The sequence below is a fragment of the Diceros bicornis genome, chromosome 2, assembly GCF_020826845.1.
Source record: "Diceros bicornis minor isolate mBicDic1 chromosome 2, mDicBic1.mat.cur, whole genome shotgun sequence".
NCBI classification, from domain to species: domain Eukaryota; kingdom Metazoa; phylum Chordata; class Mammalia; order Perissodactyla; family Rhinocerotidae; genus Diceros; species Diceros bicornis.
In genome coordinates this window covers 61,849,369-61,866,739 of record NC_080741.1, presented here as the reverse complement: position 1 = coordinate 61,866,739, position 17,371 = coordinate 61,849,369, and the positions used below count along the sequence as shown (strand labels likewise).

Sequence of the window (17,371 nt, the reverse complement as noted above, 5' to 3'; positions counted from 1 at the left end):
TGAACTCAGACACTTTCATTGGCTAAGAAAACCTTTATATTTTAACTATTACTCTTTTTCCCCCAGGAAAAACACTTGTAATTTTTGGTAACATAGTGACATGGCCAAACATTCATGAATTCAGCTCTATAAAGGATGCAACATAAACCAGAGTTCAGTTTGTTCTTGAGTCAGATAAAAACACAACACTTTCAACACAATAAAAACTAAAAACAAAGAAAAAACTTGAGCACATTGTTGCCACCTAACTGATAAAATTTCAATTGTACCAACCAGTGGCACAAACTGCCACCACTTCATCCAATAATCTACCCCAACATCCTTTTAATAACTCTATCCTGCCTTCTACCTAATGGCCCAGGAATGTCCATTAATTTTCAATCTCCTCCCTGGGCAACTTAAAACAGCCAGACCTTTGACTCTGCTTTTTAAAAATGAACATTCCTATACCTGTTAAACGTGCAGACCTGTAATGAAAAACAATGCTGTGGTATCAAATGTTTAGAGACAAATCCAGGAAACGAATATAGCCGCAATCAAGATTAAGCTTCTGTTACATCTTTTTACTTCAGGTAGCTCGAACACAGTCTAGAGAGTGATATAAGATAGTACATTTATGCTGTCTTTAAAGAATGTGTGTACAAAATGTCACTAAATTTGAAATGGGCTGTCATAGACTTAATACAACTTAATATGCAAATTTAAAGCTGGAGCACTGCTTTTTCTTAATATGTATTATAATGATGATGGTGATAATAATAATAATTAGATGGCTTTATGGTTTGCTCACTACTAATTACGTGGCACTTAACATTTGCATGAAACTTTTTTAAAAATTGGTAACTATTCGAAATTTCTTATCCACTAGTTCTAATGGCCGCAAAACTAGCCTGATGCTTTCGCTGAATTTTAACACAAATTCTTGTACTACAGAAAATGTAGGCCGGTTAATCACTCCTGCCAAAAAGCTCGAAGACACAATACGTCTTGCTGAACTAGTCATTGAAGTTCTTCAACAAAATGAGGAGCACCATGCAGAGGTGAGCAGGCATGGTGGGAAACGTCTCTTGCTGTTCCTTAGCTGAGGCTGCAGAACCGATTCTACTGGCGACGCTGTGAATAAGATGCCTTAACACCCATTTTCTTTTAATTGGCGTTGCAAAGAGAATGAAAGTGGAAGTTTTGCAAGGAGAAGCCTTTGGAAGGTTGTTTAGAACAACCAAAAAGTGGTTGCATGTTGTACATTTCAGCTTAAGTTTTCAGACGTTTCTAGCAACGAGCAAAAGAGGTGAGTGTATTTTAAAGATGATTATTCAAGCAGCATATGGTTATTGTCCAGACACATGAAATAATTTTTGGTCTTTTGTGGTTGTTTTTGTTGCCACCACTGTTGTTTTTATTTATTTTATTTGGTCTATGGATCACAGGCCATGTTTTTGAATTTATCTCTGTAACTTACTCTGCTTGCATTAGAGTCTTCATTTGTAAACATTAGATGACCTGGGTTGCTAAACGCAGTGACAGAAGCAAATTATTCTGTGTTGTTCAACTTGTCCATTCTCCAACACACATTTAAGTAAATACAGCTTACTTGTTTTTACAAACCACTGTCCAAATGATCATTTTGATAATAATTATAAACCAAGAGATTTCAAGCCTCACTAAATCCCAAACCTATAAGGACTTTAAAAACCCAACCCTTCCAAGAAAAGATTCCAAGATTCCATTATGGTCAAACTGTTTTATCGCTGCTTGTTTCAAAACTGAGATTTAAAATCATATCTCTTAGAATAACCTTTTTGAAAATTGCACTAATTCTCACTCTTCCTCTCCATTCAAATCTACAGCAAAAGGGGGAAAGAAGGCATTCCATAAAATTAATTTCTCAAGCACCTAAAATGATCATCCCCATGACTAAATGGAAATTGACAGTATAGTTAAATAATACATAACACACCATAAACCCAATCGTCCCGACTAATGCCTGATTGCATATTCAAATTTCCTCCCTGTTTTTCTACTGTTCCACTCAATCTTGGCTGATCGTGGCAGGGGAAAGAGGTATGTGACTAAACCGAATGAGCCAGCCACCTGCTGTCATAGTCTGTGCATGCCCTTCCAGTACCATGTCTTCTAATGGGACTTTTCCCCAGTGCTCCTGCTTTCTAACACTGACCCAAGGAATGTAACAGCAACTTCCAGTGGACTGCTTGTGAAATGGGTGGCCCTCCACGGCAGGGTAAATGTGGGGTGATTCTCTTGTACGTGCATGAAGCAACTGATACACTTAACAAGGACTGCGGTTACATCCGACACACGCCCCCCCCACCTGCCTTGACTCTGTCCTCGGCCTGTCGTAGTTTCCTATGTCCGTCTGTACTTACCTCTATTACAGCAGATGAACCAAACGTAGTAACCAGTAGCTAGCCAGAGTGATACTAATCTTCCTCTACGATTGTCTGTATGTGAATCACATATACAGTATTTATATATAGAGAGAGTGCCCAAGAACCATTATTTCCCCGAAAACTCTCTTAAGAATGGGGCAAAAGCCCCTTGAGGCAGGTATAACTGACTCCTAGAGCACCCAGCAATGCACAGCCAGGAGTGAGAAGAGGGACCAAATCAGCACCCTCCACACATGGAAACCTCTACCCTCCAGACATAAAATTAGGTTGGGCTATCATTTTTTCCGCTCTATGGTATATGATGGTCTTTTCAGATTGGGGGGCATTTGGGGTTCAAGTGATGGTAAGTATGTTCTTTCCAGGTGTCCAAACAATTGTCTCCAGAGATGTGGAGGGGTTCTGGCCTGCCCCCTCCCCCTGACTTTGGTGGTGAGGCTTTTCCCACGATGCTGAATGAAATCTAACAGTTTTGAAGACGTGGATACGCAGAAGATGGTTTTCCTCAGTCGCCGTTGTGCTTTTAAGTGAATGATAGAAGAAGAAAAATGGCAGATAACGCTTGATTTATAATCAAATTATTTTCTGAGGATGCTACAGGCTAAGAAAGGATGGATATTTTCTCAAATTACTCAAAAGAGGTACCAAAGGAAAGTTGATATTCCAAAGCAGACATTTTCCCACTTTTCCAAAAAGCACTTCTCAGTGCTAATTGTCAGCTTAAACTGCCCTAATAACCAACATCATAAAAATATTTTAATCTTGCATATCCAAAAGCCATTCCAGGTAAATAAATACGGGAGAAATAAATTCAATTCTGGTTTCATTTACTAATTTTAGATGTTAGGAATTTTCAGCACACTTTGGAATTTGGAGACCCAATTTGCTTTTAGATAAATGTATAGGATTATTGCCCGAATTAGTCATTTCACCCAATCACAAAATTTTGTTACTCAGCCTATCAAAAGCTACCTATCTGCTGAGACCTGAGGCAACTACCTCGGTGCTTTTTTTTTTTTTTTTTTTTTTGCTGAGGAAGAGGAAGAGTCGTCCTGAGCTAACATCTGTTTGTTGCCAATGTTCCTCTTTCTGTATGTGAGCTGCCGCAGCATGGCCGCTGATAGATGAGTGTTGTAGGTCTGCACCTGGGAACCAAACCTGGGCTGCTGAAGCGGAGTGCGCTGAACTCTACCACTAGGCCACTAGGGCTGGCCCCTCAGTGGTTTTTTTGAAGGACAAGGAGGCATAAGGCAGTCTGGGCCTTCGAGCAATACAATGCAGAGCGGCCAGGAGCTCGGGCTGTGCGCCAGAGAAGCTTGAGTTTGAATTCTAGCTTTGCCTCTTCTTTGCTTTGTGATCTTAACCTCTCTTATCCTGTACATTGATGATAATAATAAAATCTACCTCAGATGGCCGTTGTTAGGATGGAAGGCCACTTAAGTAAAGCTTATGGTGTTGTGGCCTGGCACATAATATGCACTCCACAAAGCTTGGCTGTTGTATTATTAGGAACAAATTGCTAAGGAAGCAAAATATATGAATATGTGATCATAAAAAATACAAAACCTATGTGGAAAGTACCAAATGAATATGTAGAAAGGAGAAGGTTTTTGCTTCAAGGCGGGGTGGTCCGGAAAGGCACCACCACCTGTTCTCAACGTCACTTACAGATTGCAATCACCTGGGAAGCTCTTAAAACTTGCCGATGCCCAGGTCTCACTCCAGCTCAATTAATCAGACTCTTATGGGGAGGGGCCGAGTATTGGGAATTTTTAAGACTGCCCAGCTGATTCCAGTGCAGAGCCGGGTCAAGAACCATTGCCTACAGCTGAAGAGGTAGGAGAGGTAGTTGCCCTGGCACACTGAAGATGAGGTTTTGCTGCCAAAAGGATGAAGTACAAACGTTTTATTCCACTGGTCAGTACTCACTGACATTTTCTCTGGGTGCTCAATAAACTCTAGGAAATCACTAAATCCCAGGCACGCATCTTGGCTTGTGTGGGCTTTCTGTTTGGTGGCACCACACAAATGAAAGTGACAAGTAGATTTTCCTCCCCTGCCAAAAAATACAATAATCCTTAAAGCCATTTTTAATTCCAATGTAAAGTAATTAAATGTCCCAAGAGAAGAAGAAATTCCCATCAGCTAAGAATACAGCATATATACATACACGCAGTGAATGGTAGCAGTTGTCACATTTATCTCTCAAGTGCAGCTTAATTCTGCTCTCAGAGCCTAAGATATTCATGCACACACATACACACACACACACGAATTATGCCTTCATGTATTGTTGCTTCGCCTTCCCAATCTCTCTCTCTATGTATACATATGTATATGTATATATGTATTGTGGTATACAGAGGGGTGCATATATACATGTAGTTTGTGTACAAAATAGACAGTGTGTTCAGTGTGATTGACTGTACCGCTAAAGTGTACATCCTTGCCTTTAAATAATGAAAAGCACTGGGTAAGTATTTAGAAGCCAAAATATAACTCCTTATTGTCTTTGGAAAAGGTTCCTAAAGACTTGAGACGCCCACAAACATTGAGTTAGCTCGTGTACAAAAATAGCATTCATCTGTATTCACCTGTAATAAATAAATATAGTATTGGGTTGTCTTTTTTTTTATTTTAAAGGCTTGTCTTGCCCAACCCAGTCACACAGACTCTGTTCATTTGATTGAAGTTATGATATGGCTTTTGGTTGTTACTACATTTGCCAGAATCTTTTTCTCCTTCTCAGAGAGTCATTTTCATTATGATATTCTGAAAGAATTGCCGTGGTATATGGAAATAGATTTGGTCTGCACTTCTCCGACAGTCCCATATTTAAATTCTCTTCGTTCACTAGAATCCTAAGTTCCTCTGCCAGACTTCAATGGTGATAATTCATATCATAATAGTCATCATTCTTTGTAGGGCTACCTGTCTATAGGATTATTAATGCAACAACTGTAGATAATCGCTCAATAATTTACAAATTCCGAGGGACTAAGTTCTCTATAGATAGTAGAAGTGAAAATATCTTATGGCCTCTGGTTTGCAACTTTTAAATAAAGCTGGTAAGAACTAGGTATGAGGTTGGGCTAAGAAATTTTTAATTTCAGGCATTTAGGGCTGGTTTTTTGTTTTGTTTCGTTTCCTGTCATCCTAGAACAAAATCATGTCTGGGAAGGCAACTCAGTCTCCCCAGTAACTTGCTTTCTTGGACTCACCCTGAAGATGTAAAGTTAATCAAATAACTAAGGAATAAGTAGCAGCCAACATTTGCTGTGCCTTTGTGAACTTTGCAAGTATCCTGCATCAGATTGATGACAGTCATCCCTCTGTAAAGGGGTGGGGGATGGGAGTGGGACTCTAGCAAGTTCCAATATTTAGAAGGTCTCTGCCTAAAAGGCAGGTGGCTGGGAGAGCTCTGGGGGTGGGATGGATTTCTTCCTCGGCTGGATTTAGCCAGGTAGTCAGCGGAGCAAACCCCAAACCCCAGGGCTCTCATGGCCAGGTGATAAAACTACAATAAAACCTCATCGATTCAGACCCAAATACTTATGACAATTCAGCTGCAGATGTGGCTTTCTACATTTTTCTTAAGTAAAATGTTTGACACATCTCAACTTTCTCTGGAGATTCTAAAGGCTCTTCTTACGAGTTTCATCCCAGAACCTATGAAATTAAAGCTTCTATCTCTTTGACATCATTTTATAGGTTAATTTATCTACTATTAATCTATTATTAGAAAATTTAAAAACTTTTACATTTTGGTATATTTATATAATAACCAGTAACCTTTTACTTTGGTGCCCAATTACAGACTGCATTTGAAAGCAGCAAAATGATATCTCTTTTTAGAAAGTGCAGTAATTTAAGGTTTTTTTGCTGGCAGGCTAGCATCTCTCTTCTCCCATTATTCTGAATTAGTGAGGTTTTACAATAAATTAAAATGGAAACAGCAGGTGTCTATTTCCAGCCAAGCTGACCTTGCAGAATGGTCCATGACTTGATTTTTTCCATTTAATTTGCAAACCAGCCACATGTTGATAAAGGAGAAGTAAGTAAAATGAAATCTCATGAAAGAAGAGAGGTGGACCCCTATTCTGCCTCCTGGTGGCTGTTAGAATATCCCCAAATAATGAATAGAGCACAGAAGAGCTTGGCCATTGAACAAACTCTTTCATTTATGGAATTATTTCCATAATCATCTTTCATGTTTCCAAATGCCTTCCCATCTTTTTTCAGTGAACGCTCCGGAAAGTGTTTCCAATGTAAATACTTTACGGCATTGGGTGGGGAGGTGAGGGATAAGAAAGGGCTGGTGATTTGTTTTTGTTTTTCTGCTCTCCTTGAAATCAGCAAAAAAAAAAAGCGCCTGTTGACACCGCCACTCATTCTGCATGCTCCCTGCCAGAAATGATTAGTCAACATGCATGCATGTCTTTGAATTGCATTCACATCTGGCCCAGTCCGATGTGAATGTCGCCCCCGAGACCCTGCACAATGATTTCCAAGGACCCACGTGCATGAAAATGAGTTACTTCACTGATATTTTTTGGTTTTCAATGTACATATGTGTCCAACCCCCAGAAAAGTAAGTCCTAATCTTACTGAGTGTTTCCTAGCTTAAGCCTGATCTTTCCTACAAACAGGATGCAAAACCAGAGGCTCCCTGCTTAAAGAGATATTGACTCAAAAGTTTTGTGACATTTGCAACAATGGTTTCCTTTACCTTGGTATGAAATAGGAGTAACATTTCCAATGTGTAGGGAAACATGAGTGGCTAAGCTTGTATGAGACCATAGACAATTAAGTCCCAGATGTGTAGAAGAAGTGAACACTAATTGCAAATTTTCAAGTTAGACCAGCAGAAAACCCATAAACACAGTGAAGAAACTCCCAAATTCTAATACCTTACAGCAAGAACTAGCCAACAACAGTGATAAAGAGCATGACTCAAAACATACTGGGTTATTGTAAATTGAACAGAAGTTCCACGTCTGTCATTTCTACAGCTGCATCCTCTGACCAGCATGTCAGAATAAAGACTTTCTAAGGCAGGCCTGGAATCGTGAAAAGCATTGCCTTGGGACACTTAGAGGCCCAATTGTATCAAAATGCTGTTCTCTTTACAATAAAATTACCAAACTCTGCTGGATGCACAATTAATCTTGAACAGTGAGGGCTGGACTTCACGTCTTACGTCAGAGAGAGCTCATCGCCTCTTTGTCTGTTGTTTTTCTGCCAAATTTCAAAGGCCTTTGCGTGGTGGTCAGACTTGGTGGTGGAGCATGCCGAGACGTTCCTGTCACTCTTTGCAGTGGACATGGATGCAGCATTAGAGGTGCAGCCCCCAGACACATGGGACAGTTTTCCACTGTTTCAGCTGCTGAATGATTTTCTCCGTACCGACTGTATGTATCCTCTTTGACTATTTGACTTTCGTAAGTCGTGCGCAGATAAACAGATTGCTAAACCATCTTTATCCCAGGCAGACTACAGGCTAGCTATAGCTCTTCACGGTTTTATTATTACTTTTAAAAAAACAGAGTTACAGCTGATGGACGTTCTCTTTCTTCCAACAAGCGTCCTGTTGCAAGGAAGCCCTCTCTTAACCAGGCAGGGGATCCCCAGAGCAGTGAGCAGTGATGTCTGTGCCTGTGTGTTTTATTGGCTCTTGAACAAGTGAATTAACTTAACCTCTTCACATTTCGCAATTTTTATCAAAAGATGTTTCTATGAGAAAAAGAATTTCTAGCTAAGTACGTCCCAAGCATTTCAGAGTATCTTACAGCAACACATAGCCATAAAATAGACCTTCCCCCACCAGGGGGAGTGATGATGAAGGGAGGGGCACAGAATGTTCTTTCTTCCTGGTAAAGTAATGGGAGGAAGGGGAGTGGGTGCAAGGGAAACCTAAAAAATAGGGTTGATTGTTGTTTTTGTTGTTCTAAAGTGGCATGATTGTTTTTCCTTTTTAGAAGAGGGACACAAATGGGTAAAATGTCTTTAAATTCCCTTTTCCTTCCACACAGATTTAAGCATGAGCTTTGATGCTGTTCATGTACTTTTTTCCTTCTCTTCGTTTTTTTGGCTCCCTTAGAAGCAGTATATTTAATGTAGAAGACAATCCTCTCTGTGTGTACATTGTGTGCTGATAAAGCAACTGTGGGTTCTTACCAAGCTTTTGCTTATCTGTTCTAGATAATTTGTGCAATGGAAAATTTCACAGACACCTGCAAGACCTGTTTGCCCCACTTGTGGTTAGATATGTGGATTTGATGGAGTCCTCAATTGCACAATCCATTCACAGGGGCTTTGAGCGGGAGTCATGGGAACCAGTCAAGTAAGGAAACCTCTTTTGATACCATCGGAGTTTGGGTGCAAATGGCTGGAGAGTCATAGGGAAAGGGATTAATGCTGTCTTATAGTTTTCATTGTTAGCATGGACAGAGAGCAAACACCATACATATTTCTAACCATGATGCTCATAGGCTCCTTGTCCAAAGGGTGAGGGAGGAAGAGGTTGAGAAATGTTTTATGAAGTGCAATATTTGTTTTCTTGCACAAGATAAATAAGGAATAAGGGATATAAACCTGGCTGTGATATGTGTATCTTATTCCGGTGGTGTTATCCCCAAGACTTAATGTTTCCCGAAGTGTGTTCTGTAGGCGTCTAGGCGAGGGGTCAGCAAACTTTTTCTATAAAAGGCCAGATAATAAATATTTAGGCTTTTTGAGCTACACAATCTCTGCTGCAACTACTCAACTCTGCCGTTGTAGTGCAAAAGCAGCCACAGACAATACGTAAATGAACAATTGTGGCTGTGTTCCCATAAACTTTATTTACAAAAACAAGAGACTGGCCTGTGGGCCATAGTTTGCCGTTCCCTGGTCTAGGCCTTTGAGACACACCTCAAGAAAAGGACTCTATGGCCAAATATGTTTAGGAAACTCGATACAGGCATACGTCATTTTATTGTGCTTCGCTTTCTTGCGCCTCACAGATATTGAGTTTTTTACAAGGCTCTCCACCGGCAAAAAGATTATAACTCACTGAAGGCTCAGATGATGGTTAGCATGTTTTAGCAATAGAGTATTTTTAAATTAAGATATGTAGATTCTTTTTTTTTTTGACATAATGCGATTACACCTTAATAAACTACCATATAGTATAAACATAACTTTTATATGCACTGGGAAACCAAAAAATTCGTGTGACTTGCTTTATTGTGATATTTGCTTTATTATGGTGGTCTAGAATGAGCCCACAATATCTTTGAGGTATGCCTGTATACCCCACTCACCCACACCACACTCATACCTCCTAGAGAGCCACAAAGCACACCAGCTTATTTCAAAACTCTGAGAAAATAGAAATACAGAGCCTTGTTTAACTCTGCTTAAAGCAGAGTTTCCTAAATGTATTTGACCACAGTACTCATTTTTTTAATGCGATATCTATCCTGTAGGACAAATTATAGGAAATCTTGAGAGTTGCGAATTTGGCAATTTCTACAACTTTGGCAAATCTTAGATCTTGTTTAAAAATGTCTGGCAGATTCAGTGCCACCTCTATTTTCCAGCAAGGAGGAGGGCTATGACTCGAAGTGCCAGAGGGTCAATCTCAGACTCCTCTTGCGTGAGTTCAGAAGTAGAAGGCTCCTAGACAGAGAGAATTTTCTGGTGTGGTTTGAACAGCTTCAATAAAGCCTGGTATTAGCTTTGCCGTGTTAGATTCTTTTTTTTTTTTCTATAAGAAAATGATTTTGTTCTTTCTAGTCCTTTACATCTTTGGGATGTAGCAACCAGTATGGAGCAAAATGGGGGTATGTACAAGCCGACTTTCCAGGTGCTCCAGAACAAATATTCAAGAGAATTTTCCTCAATTTGGAAGCCTTGACTTGTGCCCTATCTTTAAGCAGTTTTCTAATTTGAGACCCTCCCTCTAATACTAAACTGTATAAGATTCTGACTGATAAAGAAATTAATGCAAAATAGCTTTCTCAGTCCACCTTCCACATCCGAACCACAGGAGAAATTTCTGGCCTTACCCTACTGGGAGCAGGTTAATAGGCAGTAGCTCTTCATTTGCAAGTACCAAGAAATCTAAATTTTAGCTTGTTATTCTCAGGTTTATACCCTGTCTCTTAATATGGCCCTGCTTACTTGTAACTCATAAGAATGAAACTGGGTCCCTTGGTGATAAGGCATTAATGAGGGACTCTTTTTTTAATGCTCACTATGATCAAGACAGTTGTGCTGTGGAGAACAACTGTGAAAAGGAAAGGGTTAAAATGAGTAATATTGGCATTTTGAAAATAGCAGTGGTCTTGAAATAGCATTTACTTACTTGGGTTTAAATGTGGAGTCTGCTACTACCAACACACGTGGGAAGAAAGACTTGGCATCCTTCACTAGTTCTTAAGAGCCCTAGAGTTAGGGCCTTGACCTCTGTTTTAGCCAGAAGATAAGGGTTTGACCTCTATGAATTTGTTTTCTCATCTGAAAAACTGACTTTTTAAAATGTCCCTACTCAGTGTCTGAGAATTGTCATGAAGCTCTGTGATAATATCACTCAAGTCATTTTATAATCTGTTAAATTCTTCAGAAACCAAGCAAGTGACTGCCATTCCTTTTGAAGCATTAAATATTCTTGATATTATCAGAAGTATAGGTAGAATCAAAATCATGTTCACAACTGGAAGTCTTAGTCTGGGAATGTTTTGTGGGAGATTTTTTGAATGACTAAAAAAAATATAATTTGAACTCTTGGGTCAGTAATTTAAAGATCTAAAAATTCATGAAAGATTAATAGTTGCAAATAATAACCTGAGAATATTTTAATTAGATGTGTTATTTTCTTAAATAGCTTTTTGCTGTCCCAAACTGTGCTGTTGCTTTGTGAAGATGATTGTGGTTTGTTCAATTCGTGCTAAATAGTATGTGCCTTTCAGAGTGTATGGAGATGTTTGGAAGTGCCAACTAAAACATAAGCTAAATTAAAATTCTTTGAAACCACATACGTTTTATTAGCTGATTTGTAAACAGAATGTGGATACCATGAGACAGATTTAGATGGCTGGCACAAAATGCAGAGTACAAAGCACTTGGGGACACGTTTATGTGCTAAAAGGAATGAGTCTCTCTATGCTTCCTACCACATGAAGAGAAACAGAGTAAGACCTTTGTCTGACCACGAGGTAGAGGGTGGATAAAGAAGCAGAGATTCATTTTTCTTTTTGGATTTTTTTCCCAAGTAAAGAATGATTTTTTTTTTAATGTTTTTCATCAGCCTTACTCAAAAACAAGAAACTGACTTAGATAAATAGACTTAGTTTGCCTCATCTTCTCTAATGTTACCACGTGATCCTCCAATACACACACACACGTACACACACACACACACCACAGCCTTTCTCTCAAACAATTGTTATACTGAAATAGTTCTGTTCTTCTACTTCTCAAAAGTCATGATTATAGGCAACTTATTACACATAAAATGACTGAGAAATGCATTGTAAAGCTTACTTCAAGAAAAACTAGTGTTCAAAATGTTAAAGAAAAACAGCACTCTGATGAGAAAATGCTACCAATAGATCGAGCTTGCTAAAAAGGATTTTAAATATTTTTTCTTCTTCAGATTTTATTTCAAAATATGGCCATGTAAAAGAAAGTAGAGATATAATCATCATTTGGGTTTGATACAACTGAAGTTATTTGACAGAAGGGGTAAAATGGCTAAGTCCTATGGCTGCCTTTCTCTAGAAAGATGGCCTTCCATCTCTGCAAGGAGAGAAAAGGAAGACTGCATCTCTGTTTCCATTAAGCCAGATGCAGTCGTGATTAGACTCTAAGAATTGGTGGAAAATGCGATTGCATAGCTTCTAACCACAGCTGAAGATAATCAGCCTCTCCAGGACAGGCCCAAGCTGGAGCCCATAGCCCTCTCAGGGTATCCTTCAGGACATGTCATAGGGCCACCACCCACAGCTGGGCAGGTTGTTCACAATCCTCCCAGCCACCCTGAATATGAGTTTTTGGTCCTAACTAGCTAATGGACAACATTTCTACCAGCTCTTTAGAGCTGGTTTGTTGTTAGTCAAGTCATCATGACCTTCAACGTGGAAGAAAACTTAGAAAGCAACTAATCCAAAACTTGCCAAGTCTAGTAGCCCCTCCGCACTACTCTTTCCTGGACAGATCATCTCTCAATCTCTGTGTACTCACCTGCAGGCACAGGGAACCCCTGTTGCCCGTTTCAGGTTAGGATGGCTCTGAATGGTGGAAGTAAACACTGCTTCTTGATATATGCACCCTGAAAAATCTGTATTTCTCATTTCTCAAAATGTGCTTTATCTCTCTCTGCCTGAGATATACATATAAAGAGTGTTTTTAAAATAATGTCATTTTCCAGATTGTCAATGTCAATATCTTAATGATAATAAACCGTCAGACCAAAGATACCTTAGCAATATGTAGGTGGCTGCTATGAAAGAGACAAATACTGGACTTGGAGTCAGAACTCGTGACTCTGCCAGTAACATGCTGGGTGACCTTGGGCAAATCAGATGACCTTCCTGAGCCTCAGTATCCTCCTTTGTAAAACAAGGACTTTGAATACCCAAGACTTTTCCCACACTAACATTCTAGAAAATGTGATTTTCTGTTTTCACCCCATGTACACATTTGATCACCACTGTCTCCCTAGCTCCTAGAACAGGGCCTGGGACATAACATATGCTCAGTAAATGTTTATTGATTAACTGACATTTATTAAGGAACCCATACAGGCTGAACATGGTAAGGACACAATAGGAAATCTATGAGGACGGGAAAAAGAAAAAGATACATTTTTCTGATCGGGAATTTCAATCTAGTTGGGTCTGAGCAACATACACACAAGAAAAATGACTAAATATTTACCAATGTACAAATGACGTAAGGAAGAGTTATGTGGGCATAGAGTAGAAGACAGTGAACCTCCATGGAGGAGTCATGAAGGAAATAGCTTAGAGAGTAAGATTTCAAAAGAGGTATGGTTGCTCGGAAAAAGCGTGAGCAAAAGTAGAAACACGGAGGAAAGTAGGGTATGCCGTAGAAATAGTGAATGCTAGGTTTGGGCCAGCACAGATTATAAAGGAGGCAAGCCATGAGGTCGGAGAGATGGTTGGAAGGTTGTAAAGTCCCATAAAGACTGGAACTTTATTCTCTAGGTCATGCCTTCTAAAAGCGGCTTTACATCTCTCAAAGCCAGTGGAAATTGGTTCTTGGAAGGGGGGAGGGCAAAAAAAAGATCTTCCTCTTGTTATGTATATGTATAAAGCACAGGTCTATATTCAGTACACAAACCAAGATATAGTATCTTGGTGGTATTAAGTTTTCATGGAGAGGGCAGCTGGGGGGAGTCTGGTTGTAATAATGAATAAAATGTTGAGAAATACCACTGCTCCAAACTCTTGGAACGTAGCAAAGAGTACCCATGCCCCACAGTAGCAATTGGACCTAAGAATAAGCACTGAGAGAGGCTTTAGTGCCCAGAGCACCAAGAGAAGACAAGCTGTACTACATATATTCATGCAACAAATGGCTCATATAGTAGAAGGCTTTCTGTATCTTAAATCTAACCCCATCCATAAACCTAAGGCAGAGGTCTTTGAGAGAAGACCCAACCGTATCCTCTTTCTGCGTGGAGACACAATCTTGATTAAAATTAATTCTAGAAGTAAGGAATGACTCTATCTCTAGTCATTTCCATCAGTAGAAATTTCTAGATGAGGCACACACACATTTGTAATATTCATCCCTGTGAGGGAGAGCAGATGAGAATTTTTTAATCCAATGCTCCAGGGATGGGCCCTTTGACTTGAATAGGAGCTATCCTTTTTCAGCAGAGTCCCCAAAATGAAAGAGTCTAATTTTTAACATATATCAGTTGTTAAGATTGCAGTTGACACAGCTTATACTATCCAGAGATATCCAGTTATGATTGTCACAGAGAAGCATGATGGACTTGTTTTTATGTAGTTGCTAAAGGGCCCTGTAAAATAACAATTTGTTATATCCATGAGCAGCTCCAAGAGCCTGATCTGACCCGAGTGCTACTAGAAAATTCCCCCTTTTCACATGTATATTAGTGAAATATAATGCCTGGAATTGCCTCTTTGATTATTAATATAAGTTATTAATATCAAAATGAAATATTAGTAACATTAGTAATACATTATATTATTTTGCTAAAAGCAGAAATATCAAGCATGCTTCAGCCTTTTAAAAATAGAACATTATAACATGTCACATGAAGGATATGTTTCTATATGAGTCCAGTGCAGTGGTCCAGCCAAAATGTCATATTTTACAAGTACAATATGTTTTGATTAATATAAGTATTTTGTTAATTTTCATGTGCAAAACGAAGCTCATTTCTAATTTGTGTACCCATCATCCACTAATATGTTTAAATTAAGTTTCTTTTGCATACATTTGTATGATATTCATTCCTAGCTACTTTTAATTTGCTCAGAATTGACATTTTAACTTTCCAGGCTGCCATCTCTAAAGAGCTCCTAATTCCTTGATCATTATTCAGTGTGTGTATCATTTAATGATCACATTTGCTTATATAGGCTTACACATGTCTCAGTGGAAATCGCCAACGGTTTTGTTACATGGCAGTGTTTAAGACTGAGAACCACCAGGGACTAAATTCAAAGGCAAATTCCCCAGCTAAACAGAGAAACATGGAAGGAAAAGTTCCATTTTCCCTTCTACTTAATAGTCATATTTAGCTAATCTTCCCTTGACCGTTCCCACAAGGGCACCCTTTATTCCCAAGTTCAGAAGTATAATTGGCTTTCCCAAAATGTGAAGTGTAAAGGGTAAACCTGTGAGACACCTGTTTCCCTTAAGGAAGAGAATGCCAGGTTGGCGATTTTGCATTCTAGGTTTTTCCATCTACTAGCTGGGGCTATACTATTCACTATACGTGAAAGAGTAACTTGTTTCTAGAGGGAGACAGGTGTCCAGACTATCTACAGGGTCCAGAATTTCTGACTTCTCAGGGGCCTTGCCCCCCTAAGCAAGCCCAGAGGCAGCTCCAGCCCTTGCAAGACTTCTGTTAGTCAAACACAGCTTGCCCGGGGCAGAACTGCTTTGGCAAAATTTGCTCCTCTCCCGCAAGATCCAAAAAGAAAACCTCAACTCCTTTGCCAAAGTGCTGTCAACTCCACTTACACAGGAAGGCTCCTCTCAGATGCAGAGTTAGGCTGGGCTCTACGTGCCAGTGACTTTGGCTGGATGGAACACCCTTAAAATGCCACTACAGAGACAAACGGTGCCAGCTTGTGGCGCAGTATATGACACAGTCCCTCCAAAGAGATGGTTGATTCAAGGTGGAGTTTTTGTTTTATTTTCTCTTTTTACTCGTAAAGCCATCCACCTCTCTTTCATCTCATCAGTTGATCAATCTTCGTTCAAAAACAAAAAGCAGATACAGGGTCAAATTTTTTAACTACTTATTAATTTTTAACTTAAATTTTAACTTTTTATAGAAAAGCACACAGCTTGATTAATTTTCACAAACTGAACATCCCTGTAACAATCACACAGATCAAGAAACAGAACTTCTACAATACCCCAGAAGCCCCTGTCATCCTTTCTCCCAGTCTCTATCTCACTCTCAAGGGTAATGACTATAACATGAGGCCACATTTTAAATCCACTTGTGGTCGAAGAATTTACTGTAAGAGCTGAATTTGGGATCCTTTTGTTTTCCTTTTTGTGTGTGTAAACGTCTCTCCATTTTAATTGGACTTAGTTTGGGAGGGGAAGTTTCCATTTTCTTTCAGTGTTCTGTAAATTATTCAAAGCTATGACCATTCTTCTTGATACAATTCCTTCATCTTCACCATCAACTCTGACACCACATTGCACATACACCTGTCTTCAGAAGTAGCAGTTGGAAAGAATTCTGTTTCTATACATCACTATTATGTGTGTGTTCAAGTGGGTGAATTTCGTGTTACATCTTGTATCTATTATCTGCCTTAAGAAAATGTGCCTCTGTCAGAAATAATTTATAAATAAAAGAAAATTAAACTGCTCCACCATTTCTATCAATCCCAGCTACTTCACAGCAGCTCTAGCCACAGCACCACCAAGAATTGCATGAACTTCAAGTTCTTAGTATGAGACAAGTTCTAGACTCTCATGGCAATAGATCTGGAAACTGAAGGCCCCTCCCAAAGGCATTTAAATAATGTGATCATTATATGTAGTTGTCCAGATAGTGTCCACACTTTTAAGTCAGTCTGTGGTTAATTTTTTTCCATCAACTTTTGTCATTTCTCTCTGAATACTGAGCCACACCACAGCTCCTCATCCGTAAGCTGCTTTCTGAAGTGTGTTGCTTGAGTTTTTGCTCTTGTCTTGCTGTGAACTTAGCCTATTTATTTACAACTGTCGTGTGCTTCTGCCACATCTGCATTGTCACTGTGATGGTATTTTTTCTTTCTGTCTGTTTCTTCCACAGGAGTTTAACCAGTAACCTACCCAATGTGAACCTACCCAATGTGAACCTTCCCAAAGTACCAAATCTACCAGTTAACATCCCTCTAGGCATCCCACAAATGCCTACTTTTTCGGCACCGTCATGGATGGCTGCTATATATGATGCTGAGTGTGTATTCAGTTCACATTAGATCTAATTTAAATTTAAGTGATCTTGGCATGGATATGTATTGTTTATTTCTATACATCCTATATAACAGAGATGGAGATGGATAATTAGACATATTTTGCTGATCATACAGAGACAATATTGTTTATTTCTGGCACGCAGCGTTTGTAAGATGTTAGCTATATATACGGCACTAACAATTTGTCTTACGCCCACTGAACGCTTGAGGACTATGTTTCACTTCCTGGATTCTTTTGCAAGAGAATTCTGCCCATGTTTTGTTTTGGAGTTT

At 39.3% G+C, this 17,371-nt stretch overlaps 1 protein-coding gene across 4 annotated transcripts in view; it reads left to right on the top strand.

Moving 5' to 3' along the window:
* Nucleotides 1-17,371, top strand: part of CADPS (calcium dependent secretion activator) — a 436,212-nt gene that overhangs the window by 335,351 nt on the left and 83,490 nt on the right. For 3 of the 4 annotated variants that reach the window (XM_058562336.1, XM_058562329.1, XM_058562319.1), the window contains 3 exons: nt 934-1,040; nt 7,660-7,816; nt 8,607-8,748. In XM_058562336.1, coding sequence (XP_058418319.1) covers nt 934-1,040; nt 7,660-7,816; nt 8,607-8,748 — 406 coding nt within the window. Of the gene's footprint in view, nt 1-933; nt 1,041-7,659; nt 7,817-8,606; nt 8,749-16,932; nt 17,080-17,371 lie in introns of all 4 variants that reach the window. The other variant, XM_058562346.1, reaches the window with a different exon arrangement.